General features: G+C 45.9%; 1 protein-coding gene across 1 annotated transcript in view; it reads left to right on the top strand.

The window, feature by feature from the left end:
* The window catches only part of Bfsp2 (beaded filament structural protein 2), a 57,114-nt gene that overhangs the window by 18,006 nt on the left and 18,090 nt on the right, over positions 1–21,018 (top strand). Inside the window, exons 2-4 of the mRNA XM_057768707.1 lie at positions 8,156–8,238; positions 10,581–10,737; positions 11,897–12,058. Coding sequence (XP_057624690.1) covers positions 8,156–8,238; positions 10,581–10,737; positions 11,897–12,058 — 402 coding nt within the window. The remainder of the gene's footprint in view (positions 1–8,155; positions 8,239–10,580; positions 10,738–11,896; positions 12,059–21,018) is intronic.

The raw sequence follows: 21,018 nt of genomic DNA, 5'->3' as shown, positions 1-21,018 counted from the left end.
ACACACAATTTCATATCATGTAAATCCCTGTGGATGGATGAGATCACTTACAAATGAGAAGCCCCAGACCCAACTCTGAGAACTGGCTACCTTTAGAGCTCTGATAAGGGGAAATTAATCAGCGTGGTAGGAAGGGGAGGAGAATGGTGTCATAGAAGTCAAGGAACAAAAGCACGTCCCTGGTGACACGTGTAAGAGGGGGCTTGGCGAGATGGCTGTCTTCAACGTGATGGAAGAGAAGGGTGACTGGGGTGCTAGGGACAGACTTTGACTTCTTGTCCATTTGTTGTTAGAATCAAGTTATGCTGAGCATCCATCCACCCTTACCTGAAGTCAAATCAAAGTGAAGATGTTTCAAAGGGAATCTCACATCACCGTGGCAACTGAGTTAATTTCCCAGGAGTCCATTCTTGCCCAGCTCCTCCTTAAGCCTGCAATTCTAGCTGCTGGGACGCCAATGTCTTTAACTCTAAATAAAGTATTAATGGCACTATTGGGCTCATATAAGGACCTGTTTTTAAATGCTGCTTGTCTTTGTCTTTTTAAGAAACACAGTCATGGTTCAGTCCCTCACCTACCACCAGCAGCCCCATTTATTTCAATAACTATGTCCCCAGCATAGGAACAACAGGAAGAAATAACACTCAGAACATGAGACTGAGCAAGACTAGGGTTTTTCCAAGGGCCATAGACAGGAGAAACTGTAAGAAAAAAATATATCAAGCCACTAGATGGAAGTCTTCATTCAATTGCCTGTGCACTCAAAAAAAGACACAAGTAAGGGCCCAGGGTGTAGCTCAGCAGTAGAGCGAATGCCTAGCATGCATGAGACCCTGGGTTCAATCCCCAGCACAGAAAAGGGGGGAGGGGAGGAGGGGCTTAGAAGAACAGATGGAGTGGAAGCAATGGCTGAATGCACACACCAGTCTAATTCATCCAACACTCACTGAACAGTTGCTTTGTACAAAAGACAAATGACAATGATAATAATGGCCACCAGGTGTGGAATACTCCCCCCCCGCCCGTGCCCGGCTGGTTGCTGAGTGTTCTCCACACATTGAGTCACTTAGTTCTTATAACTGACCCAGGGAGGAAGTCTTACTGTGGAGGAGGAACCCAGATCTCAGTGTTATCTGCTCTATGATGAGAAGAAGAGCTAGGTATATGAGTGTAGGAGGAGGCCGCTTGTTTGTCCCGGCTGCCCAGAACCAAAATAACCACACAGAAACTGTATTAATTAAATCACTGCTTAGCCCATTCGTTAGCTCTAACTTCTTATTGGCTAACTCTTACATCTTAATTTGACCCATCTCCATTAATCTGTGTATTGCCACATGGCTGCGGCTTACTGGCAAGATTCTAATGGGCATCTGTCTCAGGCAGAGGATCCATGGCTTCTCTCTCTGTCTCTTCTTCCCAGCATTCTGTTTAGTTTTCCCCGCCGAGCTCTGTTCCCCTATAGCTCTGCTATAGGCCCAAAGCAGTTCTTTATTAACCAATGAAAGCAACACATAGACAGAAGGACCTCCTACACCATATGAGTGAGAGGGTGTCATCAACTACAGGCTATGCATACTGAGTAGGGGGTGGAGTGGTTCAAACACATTGATGATGGGGAAGAGGAGCAGTGTTAGTGACATTCACCCCAGGCTTTCAGTAACTCAGTCTAAAAAGACTACTCCATCATGAAGAAGTGTCTACCATGTCCACTCTTCTCCTCAGCCCCCACAACCAACCTTATGGATGCCACCATCATTCGTCACTAGGAAGAAAAATCACTTACACAAGCACAAGAGCCTCCTCCGGTCCTCCACATCCTCTCTAGCTCCTGTAATCTTCCCTTCCCAGATTGCATCAATACCATGCTCAAAATCTTCCTATGACTTCCCAGGAAATTCCAAGCCCTTCCTTTGTCTCTGCGGGCCTCCTTCCATAGGTGGCCTTTGCTTACCTTTTAAACCTCATCTCCTATAGTAGCTGCTCGTTCTCCAACAACATGCACAGAACCTGCTGTCGGGTAACCAATAATCATATGCAGAAGATACAAAAGCAAGAATAAAGCTATATGGGAAAGCTGTGTATAAAATAAACATTAGAGTATGATTTACTAGACAGCCAGGGCTATGAGATATCCCAGGTGCCCCAGGCAACCATGTGAACAAGAGCAAGGGTTTGCGGGAGGCAATGCTCTACAAAACACTGATTCTTAAAGTTGTGTGTGTGCGCACGCGCAAGCGTGCACGCACATGGAAGCCCCTGTCCGGCAAGCTGCCTGGCACAGACTGGGCAGACCATGAATGGTAGTCATTATACGATGGCCGTGATGCCTCTCTGTACAGAGCATTTGTTCAACACACGAGGGAGAGGTGGATGGTTAAAACATCTGAGACTGTTGGTGAGCCAGTCTCAGAGATCCTGAGTCTGACCTTGAGGTAGGGTGTATTCATTTGACTTTCCCTGCGCTCTAAGGGATGCTGAGGATCACGTTTAAAGAACCCCTGGATAAGGGTACCCTAAGGACATCTCCATGAGGAGAGGCAGAGGGAAAACCCCTCTGATGGTCATTGCTCCCTCAACAGCCGTCCCTGCTTCCTCCATTCTGCCTCAATGGGCCCCTCAGCCTTACTCCATAACCCACCACAGTCTCTCACTGCCCATCCCTGGAACTCACCCATGATGTCCCCTCTGAAAGGATCTCTTGTTTCTCCCTCTATCAGTACTTACAGGTCCTGAGTCCCTTTCCCTCGGGACTACCAATCCCACAATCAGTCACACTGAGCTCTGATTGGGCGGCTTAGTCAGGCTTGAGTTGCTGTAACGAAATACCTGAATAAACAACTTAAATGGAAGAAATGATTCTTTGGGGGACAGAGTTTGAGGACTTCTGGTCCACTCAGTCAGCTTCATGGTCTCTGGGCTGTCATAAGGTAGAACATAATGATGGAAGGGAAAGACAAGGGTAAGATACAGCACCAAGAGTATGCCCCTGAGAACTACGTCCTCTAACTAGGCTCCAACCTCCTTAAATTTCTAATACCTTCCAAAATAGAGCCACCAGCTATAACAAGGCTATAACACTTAAGTCTGCCAGGGATGTTATATATTCAAATCATCACATGCAGTCTCTTAGCAAGGGACCTAGAATTCAAACATAGCTGTGATCGTGCCATTTCAGGTCAGAGGGAGAGTATGAGAACAGGATGCCCCATTGGTGGCCCTCCCAGCACTCCCTGTAGCAAACTGCCAGCCTCCCTTTCAATGTCACTTCTGAGGACCACTATTCATTCATTTCTAGTTTCTCCCTAGAATGCAGGGCCACATGGCTCCAGGGTCATTCATGGGTAGCTCTGCTTGTCTACACAGCATCTGCCAATGGGTGTACATCGTAATATTTGGTATTGTCATTGCCTTCCCCCTAGAAAGAAAGTCAATCAGAGAGGCAATGCTAATTTGCATCCTCTTCAGGCATAAATCAGTGAGGACCAAATAATTAATGTACATCTCTCGTCGCTTAAAATAGAAATGCTCTTTCTTCTCCAGAGGAAATACTCGGCAGACAAGTTCCCTGGGTCCGTAGCTCTTCCCCCAGACCTTATCCACTCGTGGAGATCTGGAAGGAAGGCTGGAGGCAGGGTGGGGTGGGGGGGTGAAATAAGATGATAGAGTCGGTGGGGTTGGCCTAGCGATCTCAGACTCTGTGGGAAAAGAGACCTCTTTATCTTCATGATGCAACCCAAAAAGGAACCAGATGTCCTGGCTGTCTGCAAGGCAAGAACGAGAAAGAAAACTGTCTACAAGGATCTCTAAATTCTGATAAGTCTGTTAGCATATAACACACATACACACACACACACACACATGCACACACACGCACACAAGCACATGCACACACACATACACACACTTTTGAGTCATGCTGACCTGGGGTGGCATTCTGACTCTGCTATGTTCCAGCTATGTGATTTCGGTCAGCTTCAACTCTCTGAGCACTATTTTTCTCATTGGTGAATTAAATGTGTTAAGAGCTTTAAATGGGTGCCACAAGCATTTAATAAAGTTGGGAGTATTCAGTATTGATGTCAAGGTGGGGCATCGTCATTGTGAACAATTGTCGCCCCACAAGTAAATCCTGGGGTTTATAGTGTTTTGCCAATTCCCCTGGTGTAAATACCCTGACCTTGACAGTATCAAGCTATCAGCATCTCAGTGAATGCAGGGCTGGAAAGAGATTTGGGCTACACAATGCAGCATTTCCACCATCCAGACCCAGTCAAAGTCAGATGTAGCATTCAGTATAACATTGGCGGGGGCTGCTGCTTTTTTAGTCTGAGTATGTGTTGCCTTTGTTTTTAAATTACTCAAGTGTAAGCTCACATAATTTAGCTTTTCGTGATGGCGTGTTTAACAACTACCTCCCAGAACTTCTGAAATATTTATTGCTTCGTTCTCACAGTCAGGAAAAGCCAGCTCAGGCACATTGTGGGGCGCACACTTAAGCAGTCAACAAACACAGCTTCCCTTCCCCCTTGTTTTCCTTCTTCAGCTCTGGGAGGGTTTTCTTAAGGTTTTCCCTTACAGGCTCCATGTTTTGCCTTTGTTCAGGACCCCTCTGGGCCACCATACGAGGTTAAATCTGTACAAAACCCCAGCAAAGGCTCCAGTTCTCCTCATACCACATAACTGGCCTTTCATTTTTTCCCCCAAGCTGGGGAGGCTAAGGAACCCCCAACCCCAGAGATGAGGTTGGGAAGTCTGTGATGGATACTGCAGGGCCCTCTGTGGTGAGAGTGGAGACTTAGTTTATTTTAGGATCTCTGTCTGGGAAGGCAGTGGGAAAGCAGGGCCAGCAGGCTGTACTTTGGCAAGCCCAGCCTATAATTAGCCTCCACTTGAGGGTAGAATAAACCCTTGATTGTTACTAAACAACAGCAAAAAGCAGGAAGGCCTCCAGACTCCTGCAGCCCTGGGCCCACACAGCCTCCAAGGATAGACATTTGGGTATAGTTACCATATCAGCCAGCAGGCAGCATCCAAATTACTCCTGTTCTCAGCCCAGAATGAAAACTCAAAGGCCACCAAGGACCAGAAACAAGGTCACCAGCCTTCTTGTCTCACCTCTGAGATGTCTGTCTACCTGGTGTCTTTGGGCATGGCCTTGAGCATCTTTATATTAATTAGTATCAGGAATTTGTAATAGATGGGAAATGTCACAAAGCCACATGCCCCATAGTGTTGTAGCAAAGTAAAGCTTTGGGGGTCACAAGTTTATCTACCCGAAGCCAAGTGACAGGTTTGTCTGGGAAGACTTGAAGTGGTCACGGTTCCACCTTCTTTCTGCTTTTGCAGAACTGTATCCCGCCCTCTACACACGCATGCACACACTCATGCACACACACATACACACACAAGCATAAACACACATATAAATATACACACACATGCACACACTCAAATACACACACACAATTCACACATGCACATATTGACACACACAAATACACACACATACTTGACTTGCTTCTTTGACTTTTTCTTCTTCCTTTTTAAATAAACTTTATTGCCGGGCGGTGGTGGCATATGCCTTTAATCCCAGCACTCGGGAGGCAGAGACAGGCAGATCTTTGTGAGTTCGAGGCCAGCCTGGTCTACAAGAACTAGTTCCAGGACAGGCTCCGTAGCTACAGAGAAACCCTGTCTCGAAAAACCAAAATAAATAAATAAACTTTATTATACAAAAAATTCAAGAAACCTATTTAAGACTTCTTATTGTCAGTTGTCTAGGCTCCATATGCAAACCTTAGAAACACTAAATAAGGCAAAATTAAAAGTTCAAGGTCTGTTTGAGCTGTACAGTGAGTTCAAGACAAGCCTAGGCAGCACTGTGAGACCTAGTGTCAAGACAGAGGAGCCAGTGAGCTGCTCGGTGCACACAAATGCTTGCCACTGAGCCTGATGACACAGCTCGAACCCAATAACCAAGATGAAAAAAATCCCAGGACCGTTTGGAAACTTCCTTCGCATCAGAGCCAGGGGATGGCTGAGAACTGTCACCCGCGGTCACATCATTCATTTGCTCACGCACTCATTCAACAAGTTTTTAAGCATGTCAGCCAGCCTGGACATGGTGGTACATGCCTGTAAGGCCAGCACTCAGGCAGAGGCTAGGGGATTGCAGAAAGTTCAGTGCCAGCCTGGTCTCCTGGGGAGTTCCAGGCCAGTCTGGACTGCGTGCTTTTGTGGCCCCTGTCTCACAAAATTAAAAGTCAGCCTACTGGCAAAGACCTGTGATCCAGGCTACTCGGGATGCGGAGGCAGGAGAGCTGCAACATCAAGGCCTTCTTGGGCTACAGAATGAATTCAGAGACAGCCTGTACAACTTAGGGAACCCTATTTTGAAATAAAATGTACCAAACGAGCTGGAGATATATAGTGGTAGAGCATTTGCCTAACATGCATAAGGCCCTGGGTTCAATCTTCAGGACTGAAGGAAAAAAATGTATAAGCCCAGCCCGGCCTCAGAGACACAGCAATAAACAATACGACTCTGGGGGGGGGGGTATCTTAAAACAGAGGGAGAAGGTGGGCTAAGGAAAGAAAGTATCCTTTTTTAAAGATTTTGATGTGTTTATGTGTGTGTGCATGCCCCGCGTGGGTTCAGGTGCCCGAGGAGGACAGAAGAGGGCGTCAGAGACCCTGGAGCTGGAGTTAGAGGCAGCTGTGAGACACTAGATTTCTGGAAACAGAACTCAGGTCCTCTGGAAGAGCCACCGAGACTCTTAAATACCAGCCCACCTCTCCAGTTCATCAAGTTCCAGCTGTGGGAGAAGCAATGCCTATGCTCCCTTGTCCCAATATGACCGTCTAATTTAGTTTCATTTCATTGAATTTCCCACTAGCAAAGACCGAATTTTCTCTTCCTGAGCCTGGCCCTTGAGTACACTGGCAAGTAAATAAAGTAGACAAATAAATAAAGTAGAGCATCTCCTCGCCATGCATTTCTCATCTTCTGACCTTATTCCTGTCTTTCACCTCCTACTCAATAAAGAACTAGAAACAGGGGGGTATAAATGAACTCTATAAGCCCAGTCGGATATATTTAGCTAAACCGTAGGGTAGTCACTTTGATTTTTAGTTTCCCCGAGGTTTGCTGTTATGGTTTCATTTGCTTTTGGAGGAACCTCCACATTGCTTTCCATAGCGGCTGCGTGAATTCACCTTGCCTCAACGATGCGCAGTCGCTCCACACCCTTGCCAGAGCTTGTTATCATCCGCCTCGATGGTATGCCCCTTTCTGGTAGGAAGTGATATCTTGCTGCGGTTTTAATTTGCATTCCCGTGATGATCAGCGATGCTGAGCATGCTAATTAGCTTGATATAATCACGCCGCAGTGTAAAGCATATATTAAAACCTCTATAAATATGCAACCATTGCCAGGTAAAAATGAGAAACTCTTGGCTAGGTGTGGTGGGACATGACTGTAGTCCCAGGACTAGTGGGATGGAGATGATGAACTTGAGGCCAGCCTGCACTACACAGTAAAATCCTGTCTCAAAAATAAGTGCATATTATTTTCATTTGTTTTTATTAATTTGGGGGTGTGTAGGTGTTTTACCTGCATATATGTGTGGGTACCGCATGCCTGTCTGGTGCTCACAGAGGCCAGAAAATGTCAGACCATTGTTAGCCACTATGTGGGTGCTAGAAATCAGACTCTGGAGGAGCAGCCAATGCCCTTAATTGCAGTGCTATTGCTCCAGCCCCATTAACAACCATTCCTAAAAATAGCTTTGAACCCATATATACGCATGCATGCGCACATACATACACAAACACACACATACACACACACCTGTTATACAAAGCCAGTGAGACTTCACTGAAGGAGCCAGAGCATTTTCCAGGATGAATTGAGAGCTCCAGACTGTGGCAGAGGCTGTGAACTCATCTGCTTTTGAGTTCACCATTTTATCCTGAAAATCTTACTCTAAATCTCACTCTAAAGGACGCCCAGATCTACGCCTTCTTATCTCCTCCTCCTTGTCTTCAGAGAGGGAGACTCATCCTGAAAAGGCCAGCTTTTGTGAAGCTCAGCGAGTTCTCCAGAGCTCTGTGCCCCACACCAGCCCCTCCAAACCTCCCTCTTCTCTGTTCCAGGTGGGAGAGGCTGTCTTGGAAAATGCGCGACTCATGCTGCAGATGGAGACGCTGCAAGCCGGTGCCGATGACTTTAAAGAGAGGTAAGGCTCTGCAGCAAGGGGCCCTCCCCGCCCACCCCCACTGCAGACCATTGCAGATAATGCAGCCCCAGAGGGGACACCAGTCCCTTCCACCACAGTAGAAGGTGGCCTGAGTCAACAAACAGAAGTTCTAGGAGAACCCAGAGTCACAAAATAATCAGGACCTACGGGCTCAAAGACCGTGCCCAGTATCACTTGCTTTAGAAAAGGGTCTTTTAAAGAAAAATCATTTATTAGTAGTGGTGTGTGTGTGTGGGGGGGGTGTGTACATTTGCCCCGGCACACTTCTGGAAGTCAGAATACAACATGTGAGAGTTGATTCTCTCTTTCCGCCATGAACTCTCCAGGGATGGAATTTAGGTAGTCCGATTTGGCAGCAAGCATCTTTACATACTGAGCCATCTTGCCAACCCTTTTCTTGATTTGGTTTGGTTTAGTTTCTGTTTTGTTTTGTTGTTGTGTGAGATAATGAACTCACTATATAGCTAATGATGACTTTGATCCTTCGACCTCCAGCTTCCAAGTGTCATGACTATAGGCATGATCTCACCATGCTTGGTTTATTTTGAGATGGGATTTCACTCTGCTGAGCAGAACAGAACCCTCACCCTCACCCTGCATACTTTGTAAGACTACCAAAGTAGTGAATGACTTTTGGGTATTTCCAGGGTCAAACTCACCATTTTTTTTCTTAGTTTTCCAAGCTGCTGTTTCTCTGCAGCTTTGGAGTCCATCCTGGAACTAGTTCTTGTAGACCAGGCTGGCTTCAAACTCACAGAAAACCACCTGCCTCTGAGACAGGGTTTCTCTGTAGCTTTGGAGCCTGTCCTGGAACTAGTTCTTGTAGACCAGGCTGGCCTCGAACTCACAGAGATCCTCCTGCCTCTGCCTCCACAGTGCTGGGATTAAAGGCATGCGCCACCTCTCACCTTTTTATAGGACTAGAGGCTTAAGCTTTTATACGAAGAAATAAATAATGATTAGAGCTTTCCACAAATGGATCACTGGCCTTGAGAGGGAATGAGGTCCCCAGCACTCGGAACATACAAGTAGAGGCTCCAACAAAATCGCCTGTCCCAAATGTCTTCAAAGGACTGTCCCTGGGAAACCTGAATATTAAAATCCATTACAGGGGTTGGAGATGCAGTTCAGGGGATTATGCTTGCTGCGCGCGCTCAATCCCTAGTACCCACTACGGCACATATCTTTAAGCGAAAACTGTATAACTCTAAACCTGAAGGCACTTCCTGAAATAGAAATGTGGGGTTTTGCCCTCCTGTGGTTGTACGGAGGCAAGCCGGGAAATTCGTCTGAATGGTGCAACCACGGTAAGTGGAAAGGGCACCAGGAGAAATCAGCAAAGACATCAGGTGGTGTTTAGAAGGAAAGCCTGAGGGTTGAAACTCAACGTGGACAGTTTTGATATAAGCGGGTCCACACACACACACACACACACACACACTCATTACTTTAAGAGCCGTTTGCTTTTCGTTGTTTTCTTTGTTTGTTTGTTTGGTTGGTTGTGTTTGTTTGTAATGTGGGTATTCAACTCAGACCTCACAAGCAAGGAAAGTGTTCTACTATTGATCTCTCTATTATTTAAATCACTGGGTAGATAAATCCATGCTTCTTCCTTTCCCGGAAGAGAGTTGGGCCAAGGCAGAACCCCATTGCTACACAACGATATGGGCGGAGCTGGGCAGCAGCGCCCCCTGTAGGTTAAGTGAAGAATATACTCTGATAGGCGGCATCTCTACCTCTCTATACCCGCCTACTTGAGTTTGCAGCCACTGTCAAGAATTGCAGTGTATGCCGGGCGTGGTGGCGCACGCCTTTAATCCCAGCACTCGGGAGGCAGAGGCAGGCGGATCTCTGTGAGTTCGAGACCAGCCTGGTCTACAAGAGCTAGTTCCAGGACAGGCTCCAAAGCCACAGAGAAACCCTGTCTCGAAAAACCAAAAAAAAAAAAAAAAAAAAAAAAAAAGAATTGCAGTGTGTTGTTCATTTCTCAATCCCCAGCCCGATACTTAGCAGGTCTTCAACGATGGTAAACAATCCTTGGATGAAGAGGACAGCTCAGTATAGTAGTAAAGACGTGGTATTGTCTTTCTGTGATGAAAACTCCCGAGAGTACCAGGCTCCAAAGGCCTTACGAAGCTGTGTTCCCAGAAGCTGACTGCTAATGTGTTATTACTCAGCAACAGTGCCCCCAAAGCTCCTGGAACACTAGCTTTCAGCATTCGCTGCCTATCACATGTGGACCCTTGGGTAATATCCACAAGCTGGTTTGTTTCCCCTCTGGAGGTTCCCCAGCCACGCTGATTAAGTCCCTTTGTCTACAGATATGAAAATGAGCAGCCGTTCCGGAAAGCAGCGGAAGAGGAAATAAGCTCCCTGTACAAAGTCATTGATGAAGCTAATTTGACAAAGACGGATCTGGAGCATCAAACAGAAAGCCTGAAGGAAGAACTGGGCTTTCTGACAAGGAGTTATGAAGAGGTAGGTGGGGCTGGGGGGTGCTAGGCTGTCCCCTCCAAAAGAAAGAACCTGAGAGGTTGTACCCCCCCCCAACACAGGTACTGGGAACTCGTCTTTGCTCACCCAGGCCTGTAGGGAAAAGCTAGTAAAGGACTTTAACATCTCTGTCATGGGTCAGATCACCCCCTATAAAAGTCTCAAAGTCAAAGGTCTTCAAGGACCAGGGTACTCATAAGTGGAAGTGAAAGTCATCAGCTGAAGTGGCTGTTAGAACTGCTTGGTCCTAGGAGGAGGGTCTCCCTAAAGTGTTCTATTTCCAATACATTTTCCAACACTGCATGAACAGGCGCAACTGAATGATTCTCAGGATAGACCCACACTGTAGTTCCCACACACTCATTAACAAAAGAAGGCTGTATCTTTAAGGGACTGGACCAGAGGGCTCCTCCAGCAGGGATGTGGTCTCACTACCCACAGGAAGCACTAAGCCACCTCACACACACCGCTCTCTGACTCATGGTCCAGGTTGCTTCAAGCTGAGCATCACACCTCACTGAATCATATGTGCACTCGGAAGTTCCTCCTGTGCCCAGCCTGAAGTAATGACTATCAGCCCACTCCTCCTGCTCCTGGATCAGCTCCTGAAGACCATGCTCCAGCAGTAACCCCTTAGGTGTCAGAGTTAGCTTTAATCTCCTTTAGTGTATCCTGACTTTGTGCCAAACTTCCATTTTCTAGAGTAACTTACTATGTGTTACTATACTATCTACTTACTTTTGATTATGTGTTTATTTAATTTTTTGCTTTGGGCATGGGGATGGGCTTGCAAAGATCTAAGAGATATGTTCTTGAAAAAAAAATGATACCTACACCTAGAAAATCTGGGACTTTGCCAGTCTCTGTGATACCCATGCATCGTGCAAAATAAACAAACATATAGATAGATAGATAGATAGATAGATAGATAGATAGATAGATAGATCACAAATACACAGATACACAGATATATAGAAATACATAGATAGACACATAGATATAAGACAGACAGACAGATAGATAGGTAGAGGCAGAGTAGTGCCCACAGAGCCACAGAGCTTGCTGCTGCTGGCTAGAATTCACATCTGTTCTCCCCCAACCCCCATCCCCAGAGTTTACCTAAGGTGTCTGCTGTTGCTTTCAGGATGTGAAGGTTCTGTACAAACAGCTGGCAGGGTCTGAACTGGAGCAAACAGATGTTCCTATGGGCACTGGTCTGGATGATGTCCTTGAGACAATCAGAATTCAGTGGGAGAGAGATGTGGAAAAGAACCGATCAGAAGCAGGAGCCTTGCTCCAAGCTAAGGTAAGAGACAGGCCAGCATCTTCCCCGGGGCTCTGGAGAGAAGGAGGGCAAGCAAGGAGGAGGCAGCCAGCATGTAGAAGAAAAGCAGCCATTTAGTGGCAAGCTTGGTCCCCATAGAAAGATAAGAAATGCAAATTAAAGTAATAATGGTTGTTTGCCTCTCTGAAATAAGAAAATGTTTAAAATGACAATGTTCAATTCTAGCAAACGTGTAAAGGATTCTCCACTGTATCATCAAAGACATAAGGTATAAGTTGCTATCCAGTCTTAGAGTAAAGGATTTTGTCTTCTGTATCAAGAGTGTTTATATGCTCCTACCTGCTCACTGCTGCCTGCTACCCACTGGCTGAACAATCTGGACAGCATCTTAAAGAAAGCATTAGGAATACGAGGGGTAAGGCTTCCTATAGCTCAGTGAAAGAGTACAGAGAGAGAAAGTGAAAAGGAGAAGTAGAGGAAATGGAAGGAGGGAAAGAGAAAGGGAGAGAGAGAGTTTATATCTAAACATACTCCCTGGTGCATTTTAAGGGTTAAATAAAAAAGGTGATAATATATATATATACATATATATATGTGTGTGTGTATATATATAAACGTCTTACCATCAGAGCAAAACTGTACCACCACCTGACTAAGTTGTGTGCAATGAAACCTGTTATTAGAAATGATGCTTATGAAGAAATTACAATAACCCAGGAAAAAGTTCATGGAAAGTAAAATGGAAGAAAAGCAATTACAGAATGGTATATACCAGGGACTGATAAGATCTTTTTGTTTAATAGTAAGTGCTTGGGAAGCCAGGTGATTTCTGATGCAGTCCCTCATCTTTACCCCTGAAGTGTAAAAGCAGTCAGAGACAATAGATAGCAGCAAGCATCCCTGTGTTTCAATAAAACTTTATTTATGACCAGACATGGAGACATGTGCTTTTAATCCAAGCACTTGGGAGGCAGAGGCAAGTGAATATCTGTGAGTTCAAGACCAGCCTCACCCATATAGGCAGTTCTAAGACACATCTCAAAAAAAACAAATTATAGAAACAGAAAGTTAACTAGAGTTGGCCTTCCAGCTGTTAAAATTGCCGCATACTACTACATATACAGTAGAGCACTGTTCTTGAGTGCTATCTACAAAATTAGACTAGCTGGCTAGTGGTGTCCACAGTGAGTTGCCTTTGAATAGTTGACTTACCTGACACTTTGAGATTTTTTTTTTCTTTTGAGTATTTCTCAAGTTAATTTTGTAAGTAGCCTGAATTACGTTAATAAGGGGGAAAAGCCAAGTTGTATGAACCCTCACAAATAACAAAAGAATTAACTAGATTGTAGAAAGTTTGTCCTTCTGGCCTGCTCCTGCCGCTCACCTGGGGACTTGGAAACGAGAAGGTGAGGGAGGGGGAAACCACATAAAAGAACTGGAAAAGGCAAGTCAGGGGCCACTGGTGCTCAGCTGATGACTTGCCATGTCGACTGCACAGTAGGATCACCTCAGAAATAACACCTACAGTGCCCTCCAGAACAATTAAATCAGAAAGAGCAGAAGGATTTTGTGGTTTATTATTATTAATAATAAAAGCGCTCAGGGGCTGAAGAAATAGATCAGCCATTAAGAGCGCATACTGCTCTTCCTGAGGTCCTGAGTCTAGTTCCTAGCACCTGTGTCAGACAGCTCATAGCCACCTGTAACTCTTGTGCCAGGAAATATAACATCCTCTTCTGACCTCTGATGAGCTTGCATCCACAGGTATACACACACACGCATGTACACATTGACACACACACGAGCATGCACATGGACACACATACATACTAAAGTAAATCATTACTTACTCTATTAAATAATTACATTATTAAAGTTCTCTGGACAATTCTGACCTTTCTTCAGCTTTGAGGACCATGACAGGCCTAAGAACTGCCAAAGACAAAAAAAGGACCCTTCACCACTTGCCTCTCCCTAACCCTCCATCCCCCTAACCACCAAGGACCAACAGGACCATCCCAGCAGAATCTTCCTCAATTCTGCATCCTTTGAGTGTTTACTTTTACTCCACACCCTATCAATCTCTTGTTTCTCTGTTGGGAGATATTGCTGCACAGAGTTAAGTGACATCAAACCAGAGATCAGAGTCTGTCTCTTTTTAAGGAGGTTTATGAATGCTGAACAGCCCTGGAGAACATCTAAAATCATTCCTTCGAGTACTGAGTTGTATTTAAGAGATGAGGAATCTGAGACCCAGAGAGTGCAAGTGACTCCCCAAGGTCATTTGGTTGAGTGGTAGCACAAGGCTCAACTCTCCTGGCTCTGTGTCCGCGAGCTTCCTCCAATAACATCAGTTATCTCCTCCTCCTCCTCCTCCTCCTCCTCCTCCTCCTCCTCCTCCTCCTCCTCCTCCTCCTCCTCTTCTTCTTCTTCTTCTCCTTCTTCTTCTTCCTCCTCTCCCTCCTCTTCCTTCTATTATTATTATTACTATTACTATTATTATTATTTATTATCCTTCCTTTTAAAAAAGTTTTTAGAGTAGGGTCTCATATATAATAAGCTGATCTCAAACTCCATATATAGTCAGTGATGAGCCTGAACTCTTTTATTTATTAATTCATTCATTTATTCATTTATTTAATGTGTATGCATGTGCACCTGAGCATATGTATGTGCACCACATGCATGCAGGGCCAGGGAATGTTAGAAGAGGGCATCATCTCCTGAAACTAGAATTACAGGCACTCATGAGCTACCATGTGGGTACTGGGAACACACGTTCCTCTACAAGAGCAGGTCTTCTACAAACCCAGGTCTGCTTTAAAAGCAGTGAGCCACCGAGCCATCTCTCCAGTCCCAATCTTGAACTCCTGATACTCCTGCTGTGACCACCACGCCCACCCTGTCCGTTTGCTTGTTGGAGAAAGGGTCTCCCTGTGTAGCCCAGGCTGTACCTGATCTCCCTATTTTCCTGCTTTAGCTTCCCATATACTAAGACTACAGCTGTGCCACAAGAACATGGCCCACAGACTCAACTAAGCAGGGCTTCTAGGGGCTCACAGAGCCTGAAGCAACCATCACAGACCCTGTATGGGTTTGAGCTACGTCCTCTGCATATACTTTATGGTTGTTGTGGTAGTTTGAATGTAATTGCCCCCATAAGTTCATAGGAAGTGGTGCTATTGGGAAGTGTGGTGTGTTGGAGTAGGTACAGCCCTGTTGGAGGAAGTGTATCACTGTGGAGGCGGGCTTTGAGGTCTCACATATGCTCAAGCCACGTTCAGTATCTCAGACCACTTCCTGCTACTGTAGGATCAAGATGTAGCATCTTCTCCACTCTCAACTCCTTCTCCAGCACTAAGTCTGCCGATATGCCTCCATGTTCCACCATGATTAACCTCTAAAACACTAAGTCACCCAATTAAATGTTTTCCTTTATAAGAGTTGTTGTGATCATGGTGTCTCTTGACAGCAAGAGAAACCCTAAGGAAGATAATTTTGTAGCTGGGTGTTCTTGTGGGACTCCTAACAGTGGGAGTTAGGGTTGTCTCTGACTCTTTTCCCTGAGCTTTGGACCCTTTTCCTCCCTCCTACTGAATTGCCTCATGCAGCCTTGATATGAGATTTGGTGCCTAGTCTTACTGTAACTTGTTATTCCTGTTCACTTGATATCCCTAGGAGGCCCCAATTTTTTTTTTAAGGGAACTGTAGGTCTGAAGGAGAGGGGAGGTTGGGAGGACTGGAAAGAGTAAAGGAAGGGGAAACTGTGGCCAGGATGTAATGTAAACTTGAAGAATAAAAGAAAAAAAGATAAAGTTATTTACCACTGAGAAGTGCAATTATAGGAGATTTGAAAGATGACAGGTGTGTACCACCACACCAGGCTGGCTGTCTTTCCTAGCTCTGTTTCCAAAGCTAAACCTCAAGAAGCCCAGCCATTTGCAGCCTGACTTCCCCTCCCAGCCCTGCTGGAGTGCACACCACATCGAGTGACTGTCTCTTTAAAAAAAATGGACTGAGTCATTATCGTTATCAGAAATAAATCCTGCCTAGTGTGAAAATTAAAAAAAGAAAAAAGAAAACCCCCAAAGCTGGCAGTTACCATCCCCCCATCTGATAGCCATCATCAGCTCACCAGTGATTCAAACATTAATTCCAAACAGACCCATTAGTGTGTTTAACAGAGTGATCTGAAAGCCGCATCTCACAGAAGACACACAGGATTTGTTTTCATTTGGCCAGTGCTGCCTGGGCCTCTTGCAGAGACTCAGAACTCAGAAAATATTTGCAGAACGAGTGAATTCCTCTGATTGTCAACAGAGATCAGAACTGACAGCCAGAATTCCTGCAATAAATAGTGTTGTCGGCTGTGGCTGTGCCCTCGGGGGCTGACATTTGCCTGCCCTGAGCATCTCATGTCTGCAACTTGGCAGCAGAGCCAACTGGGAATGGCTCAGCACTCTTTCCAAACGCCTTTGGAAAGGGAGGGAAAACACACATTTAATTACCTTTCGGCCCAAGGAGGCTGAAAATTAATTAACATGATTAATTTATGTCTTAGTTTATGCTTCCCCAGAAGCAGATCTGGAGATAAATATTGGAGTGGTGGTGATTTATTTGGAATTAGTGGGTGACTCAGGGGTGGGGGAAGCAATAAAGGGGAAGCCAAGAAGGGAACCAACAAAGGCTGTCTTTGAGAGCAGCTGAGATTGGAGCAGAAGCTTAGAGCGACACGGAGAAGTGGTGCAGAATGCAGAAGGAAGGAGGCCAGGGGGCTGCAGCTATCTGCCAGCCAGGTGACCTTTCCAGCGCGTCGGGGCACGCTCAGGCATAGGTGCAGAGTCGGGCAGCAGGGAGCTGAGAACATGAAACATTGAAGGCCTGAGGGATGAAGAGAGGTGCTTGAGCACCTGATGCAACCATAGGCTCAGCTCTCTGGTATGTGCTTGTTAGTTGCTTTGGGTGTATGTGCACGTGTGCATGTGAGTGTGTGTGTACGTGCATGCATGTGTGTGTGTATACGTACATCCATGTGTATGTACATACGTACATGTGTGTGTGTGTACAGGGGTATGTATATGTGTATAGGTGTCTATGTATATATACAGGTGTGAGTGTATATACAGGCATGTATGTGCAGGTGTGTGTGTGTGTGTGTGTGTAATCCAGAGGACAACCTCAACTATCTGAGGAATGCCATCTACCCTGTTGGTTTTGTTTTGCATTGGATTTTGTTTGTTTGCTTGAGTCAGGGTCTCTCATTGGCATGGAACGCACTAATTAGACTCCACAAGCCGTCCAGCGAGCCCCCTCCCTCCACCTCCCTAGCACTAGGATTACAAGTGTGCACCACCACACCTGGCTTTGTTGGTGTGTTTGTTTTAGACGTGGGTTCTAGGGATCTAAGACCTCACGCTTTCAGGGCAAGCACTTCCCAGCTGTCACCGCAGCCCTCTTTCTGGGTTGTAGTGGGGACTGGCTGTCTGAAACCAGGAACAAAATGAATCATTCCTCCTTTCAGTGGTCCGTGCCAGGCATCTGCCTGCAGCAGTGCAGACATCCCTAGGACAGCCGCCACTATTCGTTCTAGAACAGTGAGAGTTGCAATGAGCAGGGGAGGCTGGTTTTACAGAAGAGGGTTGAAGACAGCAGGAACAGAACAGAGAGATCTGTCACTTCAAGGACACTTGACTTGCAAACTGAGACCAGAGAGACAGAACAAGAGTGAAACAAGTGGCCGGACAGGACGAGGCTGCCTGCGTGTGTTTCTGGATTATCTCTAACAGAGCTTCACCGTAATTCCATTAACGGTAGACTGTTCGGAGATTTGGCAGCCAAATGGATAACCTTGATTTCTCCTAACTGGAAAAGGTTTCTGAGTTTCACCCCGTGGGTGGGATTCGAGCCCAAATGACTCCATTTCACTGCCCTCCACCATCTGCCTCACTGAGGCCTTCCAAAGGAACTGTTTGAAAACAGTGGACTGCACATTTTTTTAATCTTTCTGAATTTTAATCTTATTTGTTTACTTCTTATGCATTGAGTCAGGTTCTTGCTATGTAGCCCAGTCTGGCCTCCAACTCCCAATCCTTCTACCTGTGCCTCCCAAGTTCCTGGGTCATAGGTGTATGTCACCATACCAAGCTATATTATTTTTTTTAAACACACCAAATGTCTACATCTCTTCTACACAAAGAAATTCTTCAGGTACCAACCACATGTCCCATGATTAGATTTAGTGCTGGCACTTTGTACCTGTGGGTTTTGCCAGATCCTATAGATTAAGGGTTCGGTTCCACAAGACCGTCTTTGACTTCAGATGACCATCAAGTCTGACCCTCCCGCTCCTGACCGACCATCAGTACTAGTGGGTTTCCGTCATCCCTCCACAGGTTCCACTAACTGTTAGAACAGCAAGTACAACCCAAGCAAACCTGTCCCTTGTTCTCTCCCAACCTCTACAAGGGACACAACTCAGGACAGTCAAGTGGGAGACATGCGTGAGGTCAGACGCACCATGGAACTGCAGAGTTGTATCCCCTCCTGGAGCACCACCCTCCCCACCCTATACCTCCACTGCCTACCAGCCTGGAAACTATTCAGTCCTTGCTTGGCCTTCTGGGGTTCACGCTGCCTTCATTCTAGACACAATTGATTAAATCTCCATTAGCAATTAAGTCAGCTCTCATTGATTCAGTCCCTCTCTGCTCCCTGAGTCAGGAGTCAGGATCAAAGCTCTAGCTTCTAATCACAGGGGGGTGGAGGGCAGGATAGCCACTAACCCCCACACCACTTAGGGTCTTACCAAAGAAATCTCTTTATCGTAAATTTGGGTGTTGTTGAGAGAGGTTCATTACCAATGATAGAAAAATACACTTCCTTTTTTCACTTTTTATCTTTTTCACTGTGGAGCTATTTCAGGATCTAGAAACAAAAACCAATCAGAACTGAGAACACGCCTTCATCTCTCATCATCTAGGAAGTTGCCAGGGTTTTAAGAGCTCTGGCTGGGAGCCAGAGACAAAGACCAAAAATATAAAATATGTTTCATTATGTCACAATATCACACAATGGAGAATATTGTCCAACCTGCAGTCAAATGAACTTACAAAGACCACCTCTGTGGATGGGGTAAGTGACTGAATGAAGTACCTGCTGTCATTCACCTAGTTCCTAGCCAGGCCAGGAAGCAGAGTGCTAACTCAGAAGCAGAACTGTCCATAATTCACGGACACTGTGATGAGATGCCCCACCTCCTAAAGGATCCATAGCCAGAGACCAAGCATTAAAACACATGAGTTTGTGCAGGACAGCTCACAGTCAGGTCACAACTCCTGTTGCCCAGATAGACTCAGTGAAAGGATGGGAGAGGATGTAGAAGGGGTGGGATGGAGGGGAGGGAAGGAAGGGGGGGGTCTAATAGTTTCCCTAGTTTCTTGAAAGCCTTTCTATCACAGAATGTGATCATTCCAGGGGTGGCCTTTGACCAACACAGAAATGATGTTCTGGGCAGCCCAAATCACACTTTCAAAGGTACTGTGTTCTTTGAGGCCAGAGAGATTGCACACCAGTTAAGAACACTTACTGCTTGGTTCCCAGCACCCACACGGCAGCTCACAACTGTCTGTACCTCCAGTTGCAGGAGATCAGATGCCTTCTTCTGGGCTCCAAGAGTATCAGGCATGTACATGGTGCACACACGTAGGAAAAATACTCATACATATAATGAAATTTATCAGTTAAAGAAATACAATCCTCTTTCAAGCCAACAGAACAGCATCTGTGGTAGGCCCGTGGTCTGATAAAATCAGCCATACCCTGATGCTCTTACTTTTGATGAACTTTGGGCTACAACTTAAAGGCAGAAGGACACTTTCAAAAGCTGTTTGCCCTTGTTATATAACACAGCCTAGTGTGGTGGCTTGAAAAAAAAAGGGGGGCCCAAAGGGAGTGGCTCTATTAGGAGGTGTGGCTTTGCTGAAATGTATGTGGCCTTGAAGTGTGTCACTGTGGGGGCAGGCTTTGAGGTCTCCTATGCTCAAGATACCTCCCAGTGTATCAGTTTACTTCCTGTTGCCTGCATGTCAACATATAGTAGCTCCTTCTCTAGTGCCATGTCTGCCTGCATACCGCCATAATCCCACCATGATGATAACAGACTAAACCTCTGAAACTATAAGCTACCACCTCAATTAAATGTTTCCCTTTATAAGAGTTGCCATGGTCACAGTGTCTCTTTACAGCAATAGACACCTAAGACACCTAGTTGTGAACTGATTTCAGAGGGCAGAGGCAGTGAAGGCCATCTGACAACCCCATCCTCCACTCAACTACCACTGAAGCAGAGATGAGATTGTCCATCATCTGCCTCTGCCCGCCTTCAGTTTTCCTCCTCCTGGGGAGGAGAAGTCATCTCTTTTGTGCCCACAGTCACAGCCTAGTCATGGGCAGGCCTTTGCTCCTCTGCCCTAAGCTGGATGTGCACCATTTTCTGGCTAGCAAGCTCTGTCTTTCCATCTTTTCTTCCTCCCTGCAGTGGTCCCTTTACCCAAAGCCAGCTGCACATCCCCACTTCCTGAAGTCTCAGTCCTTCCATTTGCTCTCCAGCTCTGAACAGTGTGCAGAAACCAAAGGCTTATTCCACTCCCAGTACTCTGCACTAGTAGCCCCTTAAGGAACAGGTCCTTCCCCTGCTGTGCTCAAACAAGAGGGCCACACCTGCCTCAGGGCAGCTTGTGGTCATCTGTGATTCAGAAATTTCTCTAAACCGCCACCACCACGCCTTTCACAGTCAGGATGGCGGGCTGAACACACTATTGAGAATGAAGCGAGGTGGGTAGATTGGAACACGGTGAGGTTTCCGGATGGTAATTGTTTCAAAGCTGAAAAATTATAGAGTGGAACAAGAATTTATATTCCTGTCAAAAATATATCTGAGAGTACCCTTTTCCCCACATCCTCACCAATCCTGGTGCGCATTA

Source organism: Chionomys nivalis, chromosome 4, assembly GCF_950005125.1.
Source record: "Chionomys nivalis chromosome 4, mChiNiv1.1, whole genome shotgun sequence".
In the NCBI taxonomy this organism is placed as follows: Eukaryota; Metazoa; Chordata; class Mammalia; order Rodentia; family Cricetidae; genus Chionomys; species Chionomys nivalis.
The sequence above is the reverse complement of the archived record's forward strand: the minus strand, read 5'-3'. Positions and strand labels throughout refer to the sequence as shown.